This window comes from Dipodomys ordii, unplaced genomic scaffold, assembly GCF_000151885.1.
Source record: "Dipodomys ordii isolate 6190 unplaced genomic scaffold, Dord_2.0 Scaffold11, whole genome shotgun sequence".
Taxonomy (NCBI): domain Eukaryota; kingdom Metazoa; phylum Chordata; class Mammalia; order Rodentia; family Heteromyidae; genus Dipodomys; species Dipodomys ordii.
Genome location: NW_012267227.1, coordinates 19418098 through 19434151, shown reverse-complemented (window position 1 = coordinate 19434151; position 16054 = coordinate 19418098). Strand labels below are relative to the sequence as shown.

At 44.9% G+C, this 16054-nt stretch overlaps 1 protein-coding gene across 1 annotated transcript in view; it reads right to left on the bottom strand.

The window, feature by feature from the left end:
• The window catches only part of Meis2 (Meis homeobox 2), a 188882-nt gene that overhangs the window by 40130 nt on the left and 132698 nt on the right, over nucleotides 1–16054 (bottom strand). The window contains exon 8 of the mRNA XM_013010013.1: nucleotides 12018–12094. Within this exon, the coding sequence (XP_012865467.1) occupies nucleotides 12018–12094 (77 nt within the window). The remainder of the gene's footprint in view (nucleotides 1–12017; nucleotides 12095–16054) is intronic.

The following is a 16054-nucleotide window of genomic DNA, read 5'->3' as shown; positions in this document are numbered from 1 at the left end:
CCCAAAAAAAAAAAAAAAAGAATTTATGAATTGCTAGAAAAGCACCAAGCGGAAAGCGAATGGACAGTCACTGGCAGCCCAAGTCCACTCCCCACCTACCTACACCACCCCCTGGAAAGACGGCTCACCGGAGGAGGGTGCAGGGTGCCAAGGAATTTCACAGGCAGGGAAAAGAAGCAACTTCCACACCCAGGAAAACCTGCGCTGTACCTCCACAAGCTGACAGATTCTAACCTTCACGACTTTTACGCAATAATCGAAACATGTGCAGCAAATAACATTTATCCTGCTATGGCCCTACCTGGACTTGACAGCTGGACTTCTCTATCTTTACTACTACTCGATTTTTATAATGAGCCGTGTGTGTTAGGAAGATGTGAGACGTTCTCGCCGCCACGGTGTCTTTCCGGCCCGAGTCTGGCTCCCCACAGCGGAGGGTCTGCTGGGGCGGCTCAGCCTCCTCTCCCCTCGGAGCAGCCCTGTGTCTGTGTCCAGGGTTAGAGGAACGGCTGTCCCCTCAGACCCGCGCTTCCTGTTGTGCTGCCCTCTCCCCAGCAGGGCTCATCTCCGTTTTGTGCTGTCTATTGTGAAGACAAAACCATCTTCCCAGAGAAACCCCCAGGTCCCACTCGGCGCCCCGGGCCTGCTGCCGCTGCTCTGTCCTCACCACAGGCTGAACTACTCGGCGCCCCGGGCCTGCTGCTCTGTTCTCACCACAGGCTGAACCAGTCACCAAATCCTGCCATGGCTTTGAACAATAGTGATAAAAAGCCGCCTCTTTTCCTTCATTTTCATAGCTAAGTCTCTGATTCAGGTTTTGTTTAAGTCACCCTATCCTCTCCTGTGACTGGTCTCTCCATCTCTTCTTCTAATCAATTCAGGACACAATGGTTAAAATCATTTTTCATCTCGCTTGCTTTGACTAGATTTTTTTTTTCAATTCACAGGCTTAGAATAATAAAATAATAGAATTTTAAGGATAGAAAGAACCTTAAAAATCACCCAGGCCCAATTCTTTACTGGATAAGGGAACAGATACCGAGAAAAGCTAAATTGCCTGAGATGACACATATTGTCTGCGCTGGCGGCCGGCGGCCAGGGCCGCTGTCCACTCCTTTGCTGCTTCACACACGTCGGCCTTTGTCTGCGCCCCAGGCCTCCTCCACACCGCCCCCGCTGTGTCTGGGGGTCCTGGGGCGTCTCCCGCCCACGGCGCCTCAGGTGCTGGCAGGTTTCTTTTCCTCAGTTTCCCTCCATGCTCTCGAGCAGTGTTTCTGTCTTCCCTCCTCTGCCTCAACGGCCTTCAAATCTAAGAAATGACACGTTCAGTGCCCCCTCCCTCCCTCCGCGACTATGTCAAGTGTGTTTTCTTCCTCAGCCTCTTCTCGAGCTTATTTAATTCAATTCAACACAAAAGTATGAGTGCTTATGAAGAGCCAAGCACTGTAGCTCAATTAAAAGCCAGGAAAAAACCACCCCAAATCAATCCACAACTTATTTCAGACCATCAACTCACACAATCTCCTTTTATTCTGGTGTGGTATCCAGAGAAGAATTTTCCTTTTGATTTACCTTGGTCTATTTGTAGGTTTTGCTATTAGAACGGTTTCTCCAACAATTAAACATGGAAACAAGCACTCTATGTTTTGTCTGCATTAGCAACTTTCTAGTGTTAGTGAGAAAGGTCACAGCACCTCCATTAAGTACCAGTTTTCTTAGCAAGCTTTACCTGCTTGTCCTCAGAACAGATACAGTTCACTGTAACACACACCATAAGAGGCTGCCCACAACTCCTTAATACAACTGTATCATTAGATGTGTTATTTAAAATTAGTGAATTACTGCCTGGGGCTGGAAATATTTTTACTGTATAAAGATTTTCTGTTGTAATGAAATTTGACTTATTCATAATGTCTAAAATTCTAAATTCACTTCATCATGAGCCTCCTGGTAAATGGGCAGGCATTATTTATTTAAGGCGTGGAGAGGCAAGCTCTCCTTCTGAGACCAAATTATTGGCAATTCTTTAATTAATCTAGTAGAAGATGAATTGAGATGGCTGGATATTGGATCCCGCTGATAACCTGAAGCATGATACTCTTAGGTCGTAACTAGATTTCCAGTCTGTGGGGAGCTGGCACCCTGGGAGGGATGCCCCAGGGGGAGCTAAGGCCAGGGGCTTGCCGCTAAGATGGAACCCAAGCCTGCTCCTCACTCATCTGTCCAGCTTTGCAACGGCGGTGTTTCTTAGTCTGTGGGTTATGGCACCATTTCTAGAAAGATCTATCTGAGCCTAATGTAACCTAGCAAATCTTTCAAATGAAATAGTCTTATGGGAAGCCAGTTGTCATTTTCTGACATATTATTTAGACTCAGCTCAGGTTTCATTCTTCCTTCTTCCCCCACTTTAAATCTCTTGCTCATTCTCCATAAGCGCCATGTTCTAATTAAGGAAAATGAAATCTGTAATCTGTGGAAGGGAGACATGACCTCCCTTGTGGACCAGTCTCATGCCTCTTTGCAAACTATTAAAAAAAATAAAATCCAGGGGTGGTTGTTTTTTTAATTGGTATCACTTTGTCTTTAGTGCAAAACACATGGCAATAATTTAGTGAACTCCAGTGTTTCTCTTGTGGCAAATTGATAGCATAATTTTATTATGAGTTGAACAATGACTTCTGGGAGCAAGAGAGACTCTCCCAGAACTACACATAACTCGGTTGACTAAATGTAATACTCGGAGAAGGTAATGAAAAGAGAGCCGGGGCTCGGCAAGGACTTGAAGATTTCAGTTCTCGCTTCCTGTCAGAAGGCTACTCAATAAATCATACCTGAAGCTTATTTAATGTCAAAAGCTGGTAAGCTGACGAAGTGCACTGGAGTGATCCCCTCAGACATGGAACACCCACCCGAGATCTCTGGCTGGTGGACCTGAAGGGGTGGTACAGATTCTTCCATGGATTTTAGTAAGTAACCTACTGTGTTTCCTTTGGTGCTAATTAGTTTACACATCACTCGTGTCCTGTTTACTGCCATTGCATTAGGAATATCGCATGAGCAGAGTCAATACCTGTGCCTTTGACTATTCTGATCCACCAGGAGTTCCTCCTAGTGTCTTTCCCACCCAGTGCACGGGTCCATTATATCAAACACAAAACACAGAACCGTGGGACCTCTGCAGGTCAACAGTACACCTGTAAGTTTATCAGAGTCAGACTGAGCCACATGCTCCAAGACTAGCAGGCCCCAGTAACAGATGGCTACGGACGGGTTTGGAATTCGTGTGGCCTCAGGTAACACAGGAAACAAACCAGCTGTGGCCAAATTCCATTGTGCTGCTTTCTACAAACATTCCCCAACAGAAAACTCTCTCATGGGCATTGACCAGTACCCTGACAACTAGCACAAATAAACGATCGGACACACAATTTCAAAGCAACAGACAACAGCCCGCACAGGCTGCTGTCCTAATGCATTTCGTGGCCACCAACAAGTCTCACCACAAACTGGACTCTGAACCCCTTCAGAGAAGGGTAGTTTTCTGGATTTTTAGATGACAATATGCAGTGTTAAAGAGAACCAGGATGAATTTTTTTAAGTGAAATTATATCTAATATCCAGGTCCAAATTAGGTGGTGGTTTACTTTGGTGTTACCAAAATGTCAGTGCAGAGCAGGTTAAAGTACACAAACACCCAGGAAAGGGGCCTACTGTCCCCGCTGGAGGAAGGGCGCCAGGGGCCTCAGGATCGGTTCTTCCCATTTAAGCCAACACCACCAAGGAGGTGTTTTTACTCAGACACTCGGAGATAGAGTTGAATTCAGATCTTGGAGGATGTGGCCCCAGACCCACCCACTCTTTTGGTAATTGCTGGTAAACTTTTGCTGCTTATCTCAGGCTTTAAGGAAGTTTGGAACTCCAGAGGCTGACATTAAACAGCCTCAAACCTCAGCCTTTAGGGACTTATCTAAAAGATAAGCTGTGTGAGGAGACTGTGGAAAATCTCCCGCCACTCCGAGTTTACCTTGCCAGGGAAAAAGAGAACCTTCCCTGAGTCTTAACCAGAGAGCAGAATTAACCAACGCAGAGGAGGGCAGGGAGCTGGCCACAAATCTCCACAGAATGATCGGTCAGCAGTGAGGATTCTGATTCATGCTGGGAAGCCGAACCAAACCGGAAACGTTTTTTATGATGATTAGGATAAAACAATGAAGCAGGAAAAAGACACGAGAGAGCAATATTACAAAGAAATGGAAAGTACTCTTTAGTTTTCTAATCAGTTCTCTAAGAATTTTGCAGATTATGACATGACTTCCCTCGTTTCTACAAACAGGGCATAGCTGAGGGCCAGGGCGGGTGGACTTCCGGGGGACACTCTCCCAGTGCACGCTCTCACACTTGAAAACCCCTCTCAGAGGAAGAGCCCAGGGCAGCAGCTAGTCTTCAGGATCTTGAGGTTAATAGGACTTACATTTACTCATTACCAGAGCGCATTCTCAATTAAGTAAGTTTGAGAAGGCTGCTCTCCAGTGCAGGGATGATGAGTGAATGAGGGAAGTGAATGAGGACCTGGTCTGGAGACTATTCATCAAGCACCTCTTCTAAGAGGGAATTTTTGGAAAGAAGTTTAAAAGTCCTCAATACTGAATGGTAATGGAAGAAATGAGGGGGAAAATTTGCTGGAAAACATACCAGCAAAATTGAGAACCAAGCTGCAGCAATCAAGACTCTTTAAGAAAAAAGAAGCTGAAATAATACAAACATCCTTGATATGTTCTCATCTTTTTAAAAAAACAACTTTTTAATAGATTCTAACTTAGGAGCCTTTAGAGCTCAGTTTAAATGCATGCATGAGCTTATTTTCTGCATTCCACAAGTAAGGGTAATTTGGAAATTCTTTGTTTTTTGCTTAAATGTTTTTAAAAAATACTTTTGTTTTATCTATCTCTGAAGGGGGCTAGAAATACTTACTGAATTAATTCCTTATGATTTTGTAATATTGTCAGCGAATTATCTTTACTCTTTTCCTATTTAAAAATAAGGAAATAACTAAGTCAACATGATTCTACTTTACAATCATGCAACCAGCTAAAATGTAGACTTTTATTTCAGTGTTACTTTGAGAAAGCATGTAGATCATGCCAACAGAGACAAATAAAGGACTTACTTGAGCGAACCTTGTCTCTCTTCCAAACACTGGTGTAATGAAGTGCAGACGTAGGTAAAGCCTTGTGCCTAACACTGCACTTGCTTGGAGTTTGTCTTCATTAATAAAGAGAAAGCACTAATTCTAAAACTCTTCAAATATATATATATATATATATATATATATATATATATATATATATATATATATATAGGAGTCAACAGTTTGAATGAAATGTATTCCTTATATTTGAAGTCTTTTGAAAAACGGTAACTTTCAACATGGGGAATTTTATCTTCAAAAAAGTTCTCATTTATAAGTTTTTAAGGGGCATTTTTTTTGGAACTGTGTCAAAAACTTGTTGCATTCCTTTTTGTTGTTTGGTGTTTTCTCTGTAGCACTGCACTTTCCTCCAAATGAGGAACTTTTTTTCTTCTCATACTGGCATTCCAACCCAGCAAAGAAATATGCATCCTGAGATAATGCTGCCAGCTTGCTATGAAAACCATATTTCATTCTTTCTTCACAGAGCAGAAGGGGAAAAGCACAAAGGCGCTGGCGTAATTGAACATAACGGACTGCGCTGCCTCCCCGTGTGCCTCCTTTCTGGCATTCCTTCCTTTTATTACCCTCTACTCCCTTTCTTTACCAAATTTAAAAGGCTCTTGCTGAGTCTTAGCTGCCTGCCCACATTTGGGCTGAATCTAAATTTCTGGAAATCGTCCTTGCACCAGAGCAGGACAAACGCTGTCAGAGAAGCCGGGCCCAGGGCGGTGGGCGGCGGCACTGCGGCCTGGCTGGTAGAAATAGTCCTGGTGTCCAGCTCAGGGTGGGACTTTCCTAAATCTGCTTCAGGATTGGGGAAAGACAATGTAGCACATTCTATTCAAAACTGGGTGCATGTGTCCATGCCACAGTTACCGCCCCCCTCCCCCCCACCCCGTGATGTGGCGTGGACAGAGCCGTGTAAAATCCACTGCCCTCTCAGCGCAATCCCTTTGGTGAAGTGCTCATTTTTTTAAATTTCTCATTCACACTGAAATAATTCCGGAAATGGTAAGAAGCCCTGGAGAGAAGGCGGCCCGACCCGCATAGAAATGCAGCGGAAGTGCTCTTGCTCACTCAGCCCACGCTCGCTCTCCCTGTGGGTTCAGGGTCGGGAGGAACACTGCATGGGGCAGGTGCGCCCGCATGGGGCAGGTGCGCGGCAGCCCTGCGCCCCCCAGGCCCGGCCCGCCCTGGCACAGGGTCATCTCGAAGGGCAGCGCCTCCCCCGCCGTGCTCCAGCTGCACTTCAGACACAAGTACATACTTTTGCACTCATCCCCTCAACACGTTAATGCAGACAGCAAATCTGGCACCTGACAAGTCTGACCAGATTTTTATTCTGAAACAAAGATGTTATTTGGAACTAATTACTAAAGCTAGCAGAGCTATGCCACTATTATGGCCACAGTGACAAGTCCTGAGCAGAGAAGTATTTGGCCCCACGGTTTGTCCCCTAGGTTTATTTCAGCGCTCGGCCCCAGTGTAGCACACCATCCTTCAATCCCTTCTCTTTGGAGATGGAAGTGTCCAGCTGTCTCCACCCCTCATTTGGGTTTCAGGTTATTCCACGTCTTTTCTACAAAGTTCTTTCCCTCACGTCCCGGCTTCCTCCCCACGTCCTGGCATTTCCATGCACTTCCTGGCGGCTGCTCTCTTCGTGTGACCTGCCAGCACACACTCTGTGTGCACCCTTGTCTCCTCCCATGGGCTGACGGTAGGCCTGCAGTGGCCCTTGGACTTGAATCCACCTAGAACACTGCCCCTGTGCGCCACGTGCCCGCGCTTCCCAATCCCCGGGGCCGATGGCCCCCAGGAAGGCAGCTGCGACCCTGGGGGTGCTCCTCTGCTCCTGTCATAGTGTAATCCACACTGGGAAGTTCTAACGGTGCTTCCTCTTACACACACGTACACACACACACACACACACCTTCCTTCCTGTCACCTTGCTAGTCCCTGGGCAGGTCATGAGCCCTTCTTCAGGAAAAGACACAGAGCAACTGAGAGAGTGTGAGAGCAAGGGAAGGCTCCCTCAGCACAGCGCTTCAACCCTACATCCTAAAACCGCTGCCAACGGGGCCGAAGAGAAGCAGGCAAAGCAGAATTGTCTCCTTCCTATGAAAAGTTCTGCAGAGTAGGTGCAGATTCCTCAGAACCCTACAAAGACTGGATGGCCATTTTGATGCAACAGTGGGGCACTATGGGAGTCTTGGGGGCTGGCGGTGCCGCTCAAGTAAGTTGAGGGAGTGAAGCGATGAGTTCAAGCCCCAGAGAGTCAGACCGGCCTTCAGTCTACTATATAAAGGGATTCTCTAGGCAAGATCCAACGTGCAATTGAGTTTCATGCCTTTGTGTGGGGGCCTAGACAGCGTTCTCTGAAGAATAATATATCCTTGATCCTAACATGCCCATGTTCTGTGAATAACACAGCCCTGTGGATTTTTGTGGGTAAAGAAGTAGGCTACAATTACTGCCGCCATATAAGTTTTTATAAACTTACATAGAGGAAAGGTAAGGTGGTTCCTACCTATAATCCCAGCCCTAGGCAGCTCAGACAGGAGGACTGTGAATTTGAGGCCAGTATGGGCTCTATAGCAAGACCTTGTCACACACAAAATCGAAAACAAAAATACTCCATACTGTAAAATCCCAGCACAACAACACATCAGTCTGGAAATCTGGGCTTCCAGGCTAGCTCTGCAATTCTGACAGAGCAAGGGGGGAGCTACACGAGAGCATAGATTGTGTTGGTATTTTCCTAGAGTAGTTTTCGCTTAAGGGATTTAAACTGTCAAAATGAAGACTTTGCCATATTTCAATGATTACTACTGTCAAAGATGTACAGATGCATTCCAACAAATTATTCAGGCAAGAATTTCATTACAATTTTTTTTTGGTCTTTGTCAATGAATATAAACACATGAAGACACCAGGATCAATACACAAGACAGTCTTAAAAAGTATCTAACCTCATAGTTACTGTGGCTCCTCATCTTTCCCTGGCATCCAAGAACTCTAAGAAGCTACTGAAGACTGACCTGGTTTACTAGAGAAGCTATGGACAGCACACTGTCTGTCCTCAGTAATATGTCGTTTTCCCCCAGAAGACATTTCCATCTTGTTTGTATTTATGTCGCTGTATGAGTTCATGTTTCTCTTTTCTACAGTTAGCTATTTCACGTATGTTAGCAATGGCTACCCTCTCCTGACATGACATGCCAGCCCTGCGCTGAGTGCCTGTAATGCAGCACTTCTTAGAATCTCACGGCTCCATGTCCCCATTTGGCAAATATAGCCAAGGTGATAGGAGATCATTTATAGAAGGCAGCACATTTATGAACCCAGCAGGAGAAGCAGGACTTGAACCCTGTGAGATCTGGTTCCTGACCCAACAGCTTCACTCAGCATTCCTGAAAACCATCTGCTTCGTCTCTCCATCCAGGCAGGTTACGCCGGCCAAGGGTGCAGAGTTCTCTTTCCCCGCTCTTCTCTCCTCATGCACGCGCTTTGGTTGATCTACAGCCACCCTGACTGGCTATCGGATACCAAGCACCGGAAGCGTGCCTTCCACTTGTGATTTCCTTTGGGAATGAAGGGCGCGCACACTGGGGGGTTGGGTTACAGGTCCACAACTCTCCCAAACGCACCATGCTGCTGCCTCAGCCTCCTAAGTGCCAGTGTTCCCAGAATGCACCGCCACACCGGGCCTTGTCCATCATCAGACTCTTTTGTGTTTTAAAGGAGTAGGTAAACAAATGAGCATTTTCCAAAATCACATCTTGATCAGGTTGTTCATCCCACCCTCCCTCCTGTAACCATGTGGGCAAACCCCACCGCATCTCTAACACCGGAGGCTGCGCTCCAGCACATCTTTACTTTTCTTCCCAACTTTCTCATTTGTCCTGAAGTCCAGACTTTCTGGCCGCTTGTTTTTATTGATTGCTGCTTCTCCAAGTGTGCGGAGCCAGCGTCCACGGCTTATTTATTACTCAGCCGCCTCCCCTGGCTGGCCTTTGTATTTTACGAGGTGAGAAGTGGAATGGGAGCGGCAGGTCCCTCCAGGTTGAATCATCTGCAGGCTTTCTCTACTACTCTGAGTTTTTGGGTTCAAACCTTACAATGCACAAGCCTGAACTGGCCTCCACGGAGCAGTGACTGAGTGGATGAGGACCACACCACGTCTTAGGAACTTCCCGTGGTCCACTGTGCACTTTCCAGGACCCACAGAAAGCGGTGGCGGCCTCTCCCTTTCCTAATGCCATTATGTGCACCTGAGAACACTTGTGGGCCGGGTGGATGGCTTTCTCTATTGTGAAGAGCTGTGTTGGCCAGGCACTGGGACAGGCTTAAAGTGCATAGAGGGGCGGGAGGGCGGGGAGGAGGGTGTTCTCTTTTGAATTTGTGAAATCCTCAGAAATTGGGTCTCTGCATGAAATTCTTGGCAGCCTCGTAGGGCCTTTGCCATCCACCAGCCTCGTGAGTCTCACCTTCTTATCAAAGTTGGGGCAGCGGTTAACTAAGAACCTGCCTAAGGGCAGGATTACAGAATTTTTCAGAAGGAAGTGTGAAAATTAGGAAGACGGAATTATTTCGTAGAGATGCAGGTGTCAAAGCGCGTACCAAGCTGTGCAAAGTATGCCCTGTGACAGACTGACACGTCCTAGCCCTTGGTATTCGGGGCTCAAATAACAGAAACAAGAAACTGAAGATATCACATCAGCTAAGCCCTGGTGCGTGCCTGGGCAGGGTGGAGTTCAGACGGAAGGGGGCTCTTCCCAGGGAGCAGCCAGGTGTGTGTGGGAACGCTCTTCTTTACAGAGGGAAGTTCCTCCTTGTTTCCATGCAAAGATTACATCAAAACCACCAGAAGTGGGTGATGTGCAAAAGCATTTCCAAAAGAGCCAGAGCCACGTGCAACACAGAAACTGCACTTCACTCAAGAATTCCCATCACAACATCCCTCAACTTGCCTAAAATGTACAGAAAATGGTTCTAATGCAGCATTACTGACATCAAGAGCGGCTCTACACCTCCTCTCTCCGTTTGGCAATCAGTACCCTTGAAAACAATGTTGAGGGCAAACACTGTCTTGTAGCTAACACAAAATATATCTATTGGAATAATTCAGAACACCCAGTGCTTGACTAGATCACCATGCGAATACACACGTTTCGATACCGTACACATTCACTCCGTGAGACCCATATCCATAGAACCCCCTCCCCCTGAAGATTACCTCCTTTCTTCCAAGTTTTTGGTCTAAAGGGTATCTTTAAATGTACATAGTTCCAATCTTTAAAAGAAAATTAAAGTGAATTCAAGTCTGTATTGTCTATCCTTTCTCTCTGCCTTTCTTTTCAGGTTAGCAGTTTATTTCTGCATTAATCACCCTGACAGAAGCAAGGCAACTCAATTTTCTGCTTCTGTAGGTAGGCACATCACCTTCTGTACAGCACTGGGCATGAAAGGGCTGCAGCTAAGCTTTGGTTACTGGTATAATTGAAATGCTATCCGCACTATAGGGTGCATTAAAGTCAGATAACGGCAGTTCCTGTGGCCAATTTAAGTAGCTTGACTTCCCTGGGAAAAAAAAAATTGCCTGACAGATAAGGCAGACAAACTGGCTAATTCTCCAAGCATGTCTCTCATTGTGATCCTAGAAAAATGAGAAAAAAATGAATCACAGAACCACAAAATCAATTGACCCTCGGGTAGCTCATCAGGCAGCGAGCCTGATAAACCTAAAAGCTTTGTTAATGTCTGCCTGCCTGTATCCCACAGATAGAGCACTTTGTAAATGAACCTGCTTTGATAAATATATTAAGGAAAGCTGTGAATAAAGGCAGAGACTTCTCATTTGTAAATACAACCTCTGCTACATGGAATTAGAATGATAAAATGGAGTTCCATGTAATTAAGTTTGTATAAGGCCTGAAATCCGTGCAAATACTTTCCCTGAATTTTGAAAGAGAACTGTCAGTTCAATTAATCTGAACATCACCCCAAGAATGTACTGAACAAAATTAAGCTGCTGATAAAACCTGGGCCAGTATTTTGATAAGTAATTCCTATATCATTTCTTGGCCGCTGCGATCATTTTATTTAATCCGCAGCCCCTCCTCTCCCTCTGTCACCCTCTAAGCCAGGCACAAAGGCTCGACGGCCCATCTACCACCACAAGCGTAATCTTCCAAATCGCCAAACCGAAAATGGAAAAAAACCTTTTTCTCAATTTAAAACAAAATTAGGGTAAATGAATTTCTATTAGGAGGAGACGGTACCCACAACACCCCTCACAGCCTAGACCAAAGGAACCATCTCAGAAGTGGGGACTGGATGGGGGGGCTTTGCAGCCAAACCACCCCCCACTGTGGGAATGGTTCTGTCTGGAATGGCCCAGACAGAACTTGCAATTCCATGTGAGGATTTTTAAACATAGAAGATGAGGGAAATGAAGTAGGGAGGAAGAACAAGGGAAAAGAGGAGAGAAGAGGGAGAGGAAAGAGAAATCTTACACAACACCCATTTCCCTGGGCTACTCTCTCTTTCCTCTATGTTCATCTCTTTCAAGGAAGAAATGTATCTTCCTCGGTTTCATTTGTTTCTGAAATAATATCAAAAACGAGAGAGGGGGGAGAGGGGGGAAAGAGAGGGAGAAAGAGAGAAAAAGAGAGAGAAAGAAAGAAAAAAAGGAAGGAAGGAAGGAGAGAGAGAAAGAAAGAAAAAAAGAAAGAAAGAAAGAAAGAAAGAAAAGAAAAGAGAAAGAAAGAAAGAGAAAAGCAGCAAACAATTATTTAGCCAAGACATTGATTTTGGGGTCACTCACCAGTTGTTTACTTGGAGAATTGTTAGTCCTGTGTCTTGAGCTAATTGTTTCTTCTGCTCTTCAGAAGGGTACGGATGCTAGTGGAAAAACAAATGTTTTAAAAGATGTATCAGAAGTTAGGAAAGAGTCACTCGCTTCAAAGATGACAGCCCCGCTGGCCATTCCCTAGACTATGGCCTTCCTCGCACGCCTGTCTGACAATGGAGGGCAGCGTGGGCAGAGACGGGCCCGCAGGGCGGCAGCCCCTGGCCCCCCACATGCTGCAGGACCGGCTCTTGGGGATGGGGACAGCATGGAGGCCATCTTCACTCAGGCAGCTGCATCAGAGAAATCGGGTTTAAGCCCACCTCACTGTCTCCAGAAATCACCTGTGAAACCTTCACTGGGTCTAGTCCCGTTTCCTAGTTAACGTGAGGTTACGGAGTAAACCTTTGGAACGTGGTGTGCAGGACGGATTCCGAAAGCTGTGACAGGAGGCTCAGATATACTTACTAAGTAAGCTAAGTTGCAGCACAACTTACTTACAATATATGTACATTGCTTATTTATGGGAAAATGGAAGTTTCTTTCATTTTCATTACTTAGTCCTCTGGCCTGAGAGGGTCACGTGCTCGGACCACACATTGGCCCAGAGCTTCATGTGGAAATTGAACAGGCTAGCTTAAAGTACAGCAGTAAGAGAACGGAGCCATACATTTCAGTGACTTTTGCTTTGGGGTTGAACTCTCTACTTCACCCATATATGCAATGAACCATTTCCGCAACCAGTCCGCTTTCTCCGCTTTCTTCTCTCAATGTGAAATCCAGTATTGTTGTTTTGGAATCTCATATTTACTTGAAAAGCCCCTGTGCTACAGTGTACATAATTATAGAAACATATCTGTTAAGAAAGTCCCTGATTTGAACTCACTGTTCTCTTAAGCCTAATAGTAAACTTTTATCAAGTGTGTCACAGTCATTCGAAAACCAGGAAGTCTTTACTAATAAATATCTCCCATCGACCTTACTACAGAGTGGCCCTGGGCGACACACACTACTCCATTCAGAGCACCCTGGCATTTGAGAAAGTGGACATTTTTCCATAATTAAGATTTGACTCTTCAGATACTTTGTCTTCTCTAACAGCATACGCTATCCAAAATGCAGACAATTACTTGTTAGCAAACTCAAATGCCATCAGGTTACACAAAATCCCCTGAATAGCAAAAGGGTTAACTAGATTTATATTAGTATAGGAGGCAGGCTTCTAATATTCTGCAAATGTTAACAAAGAAAGATGATAATGTTGAGTTAATATGGGTTAAGCATAAAATGAAAATAAATTTTTCTGATTGCGAGGTGTTGACACTTTTTTGGCTAGGGCCTCCAGCCTGCTCCTGGAAGCTGTGTAATTACAGAAGGCTTTTCCCCTCCTCCCCCTCCTGCTTCAGGCCTGCCCACATTAGTAATGACCCTTCGCTGCTTCAAAAACCACTAATGGTCTTCAGCACGGGCAAGAAAAATGAACCGGCTAAATTGGAATCCACAGTCAGTAATTTGCATCCTGCGAGGCTGCTCTGGCCACTCACACCAGCCCAGCCATCAATCGCTCCTGTCAGAAGCCGCACTGCGACCACCGCACATATTTCCCCCAACACCCTGACTCTTGCAAACAATGTCATTGTCCTCTACTCTCCTTTTGGTAATGGAGATAATGAATGACTTCACACACAAGAAGGACTGCTCATCACAGACACTGGAGTGGCCGCACACTGTAACAGTACAAATGTTAATTGACTGAAAATCCTGAGGGAAATGACAACTGGGGGAAAAAAAATTGTGTCAAAGTATTTTCTTGCCAAACACAAGGGAGTAGCACACCTTTTGATTTCCACTCCTCTGAGATTTTTTAAAATCTATGTTTATAGGTTGTTTGCCCAAATGGGAATAAGATGCTACAAACAGCTAAATTCAGGATGAAAGTAAAGGTGCACCGAAAACGATGCGCAGATCACCCCGCAGTCCCCAAGTGCACGTCTCTGCACCCCCGGCTGCTGGCGCCTTCATTCGTGCCCCCTTCACAGGCCTGTGATAGCGCTGAGAAAATGGGAGTTGTAGAGGATGCATGTGTGTATGTGCGTTTGTGACTGCACGTGAATGAGAAAGACAAAGGCAGACAATGTAACGGAAGGTCTAAATGAAATCAAAGTTTCAAGTAGGAAAGTTGGAGTAGAAAGTGGCCGTTATGAGCAGGCCAGTTCCCTTCCGTTGGATGGTAAATTCTGAGTGAATAACAAGAAGAGTTTCCAGTGTTGTATTAGAAATTCCGTCGTGACCACAGAATTACATAAACAGTGCCCTTCATCGTGGGAATCCCTTGGCTACACTTACACTGTTCAAAGCACTTGAAAGTTCCATCGAGAATCATTCAAAAAATTGGTGTCTTACCAAAATTCACCTTGCACAGATGGCTATTTTTTTAATTAATAGGGTAGACCACAATAACTTTATAACATAAATGACATTCTGTGGCGTTCCAACATTCATGCTAACATTCGTGGGGTGGAATGTTTATCTCCAAGTGCCCTGGCAGTCCGCCACACTATTTCTAAAATTAAAAGAGGGATGGAAAACAATCAGCTTCCAGGGGAATTGGAACCATGACAATGTGTTTTGTATTAATTTACAAATATATGTATACATGTAAGGCCAAACTGAAGAGCTAGAGAATTTCTGCTACATTGTCTATCATATGCATTCTCAGCTTTATTAGAACAGACATCATATTGAAATAATAACATGGAGGCCCTCACATCTTCTTTGAAGCGTATTCCTAAATGTCTGAATGGCTCAAATTTAAAATAAACTTGAGTATGTTTGCACTTGAAAACTGGAAGTAGACCACATGCAGTAATTTGTTGTCAGTTTTCATATTCTTAGACTAAAGCTACAGCTTAGTCTGTTCACGGTTGAGGGCCAAATCACTTGTGTCTGGTGGTCCAAGGTAGCCCCGTGACTCTAAGAGCACACACTGTGGCTTCACAGTGAGGATGACCCCTTCTTTCGGCAAAGGTTAAAGTTTTGCACTTCTCAAAATACTTGGAAGGCCACTAGGGAACTGAGGAGACACCACCGGCAAGGCCTTCTTGATTTGAATCAAATTACAAGTGTTCAAGAATGGAGGAGGACAATTCAGTGCAGACAAAAATGTTTTTGAACTGGCTAACTTGTAAAAATTCACTTAAAAGTTCCCAGCTATCTTTATTCTTTACGCTGTTGCTTTCCTGGGCAGGGGAAGCTAAGTGCATGCAGAGCGTCTATGGTATCTTTACAAAACACTGGTGGGCCAGTGCAATGGGTGGACCATCATCTTTTGTAAGAGGTCCAACATGAACTATGTCATGAACTTTACCCAATGTAGGAAGGACTTATGCTGAAGCATTACCATTTTAAATGACATCCAATTGCCTCATGAAGTGGAAGTACACAATGAATGAAAACAATAGTTATTTGCAGGGGCAAAAAAAAAAAAAAAGGAAAATAACCTAAATGTCAATTGGATCACTATGGAGAAGGTTATCCCTATGTATTAAGTGGGAAAAAAACAAGTTATAGAACAATTAAGGATTATCCATTCCTTATTAGATAGAAATACATACACATATATTGACACCAAAAGTACACAGCAAAGGTTCGTGTTGTGTAGTCTAGAGAACGGAATTCTCACTAGTGTGTGTTCACGTTGCCTGGGCACACACTGCTTCACACAAGTTTCACAGCCAGTATCAATTTTTTTTGTTATTGTTGTTGGTCATGGAGCTTGAACTCACAGTCTGAGCACTGTCCATGAACTATTTTTGCTCAAAGCTAGCGCTCTACCACTTGGAGCCACAGAGCCATTTCTGGTTTCCTGGTTGTTAACTGGGGATAAAGAGTCTCACAGACTTTCCTGCTCAGACTGGCTTTGAACTGTGATCCTCAGATCTCAGCATCCTGAGTAGCTGGATTACAGGTGCGAGCCACCAGCACCTGGCTTGCTGAATTCTTTTTTTTTTTTT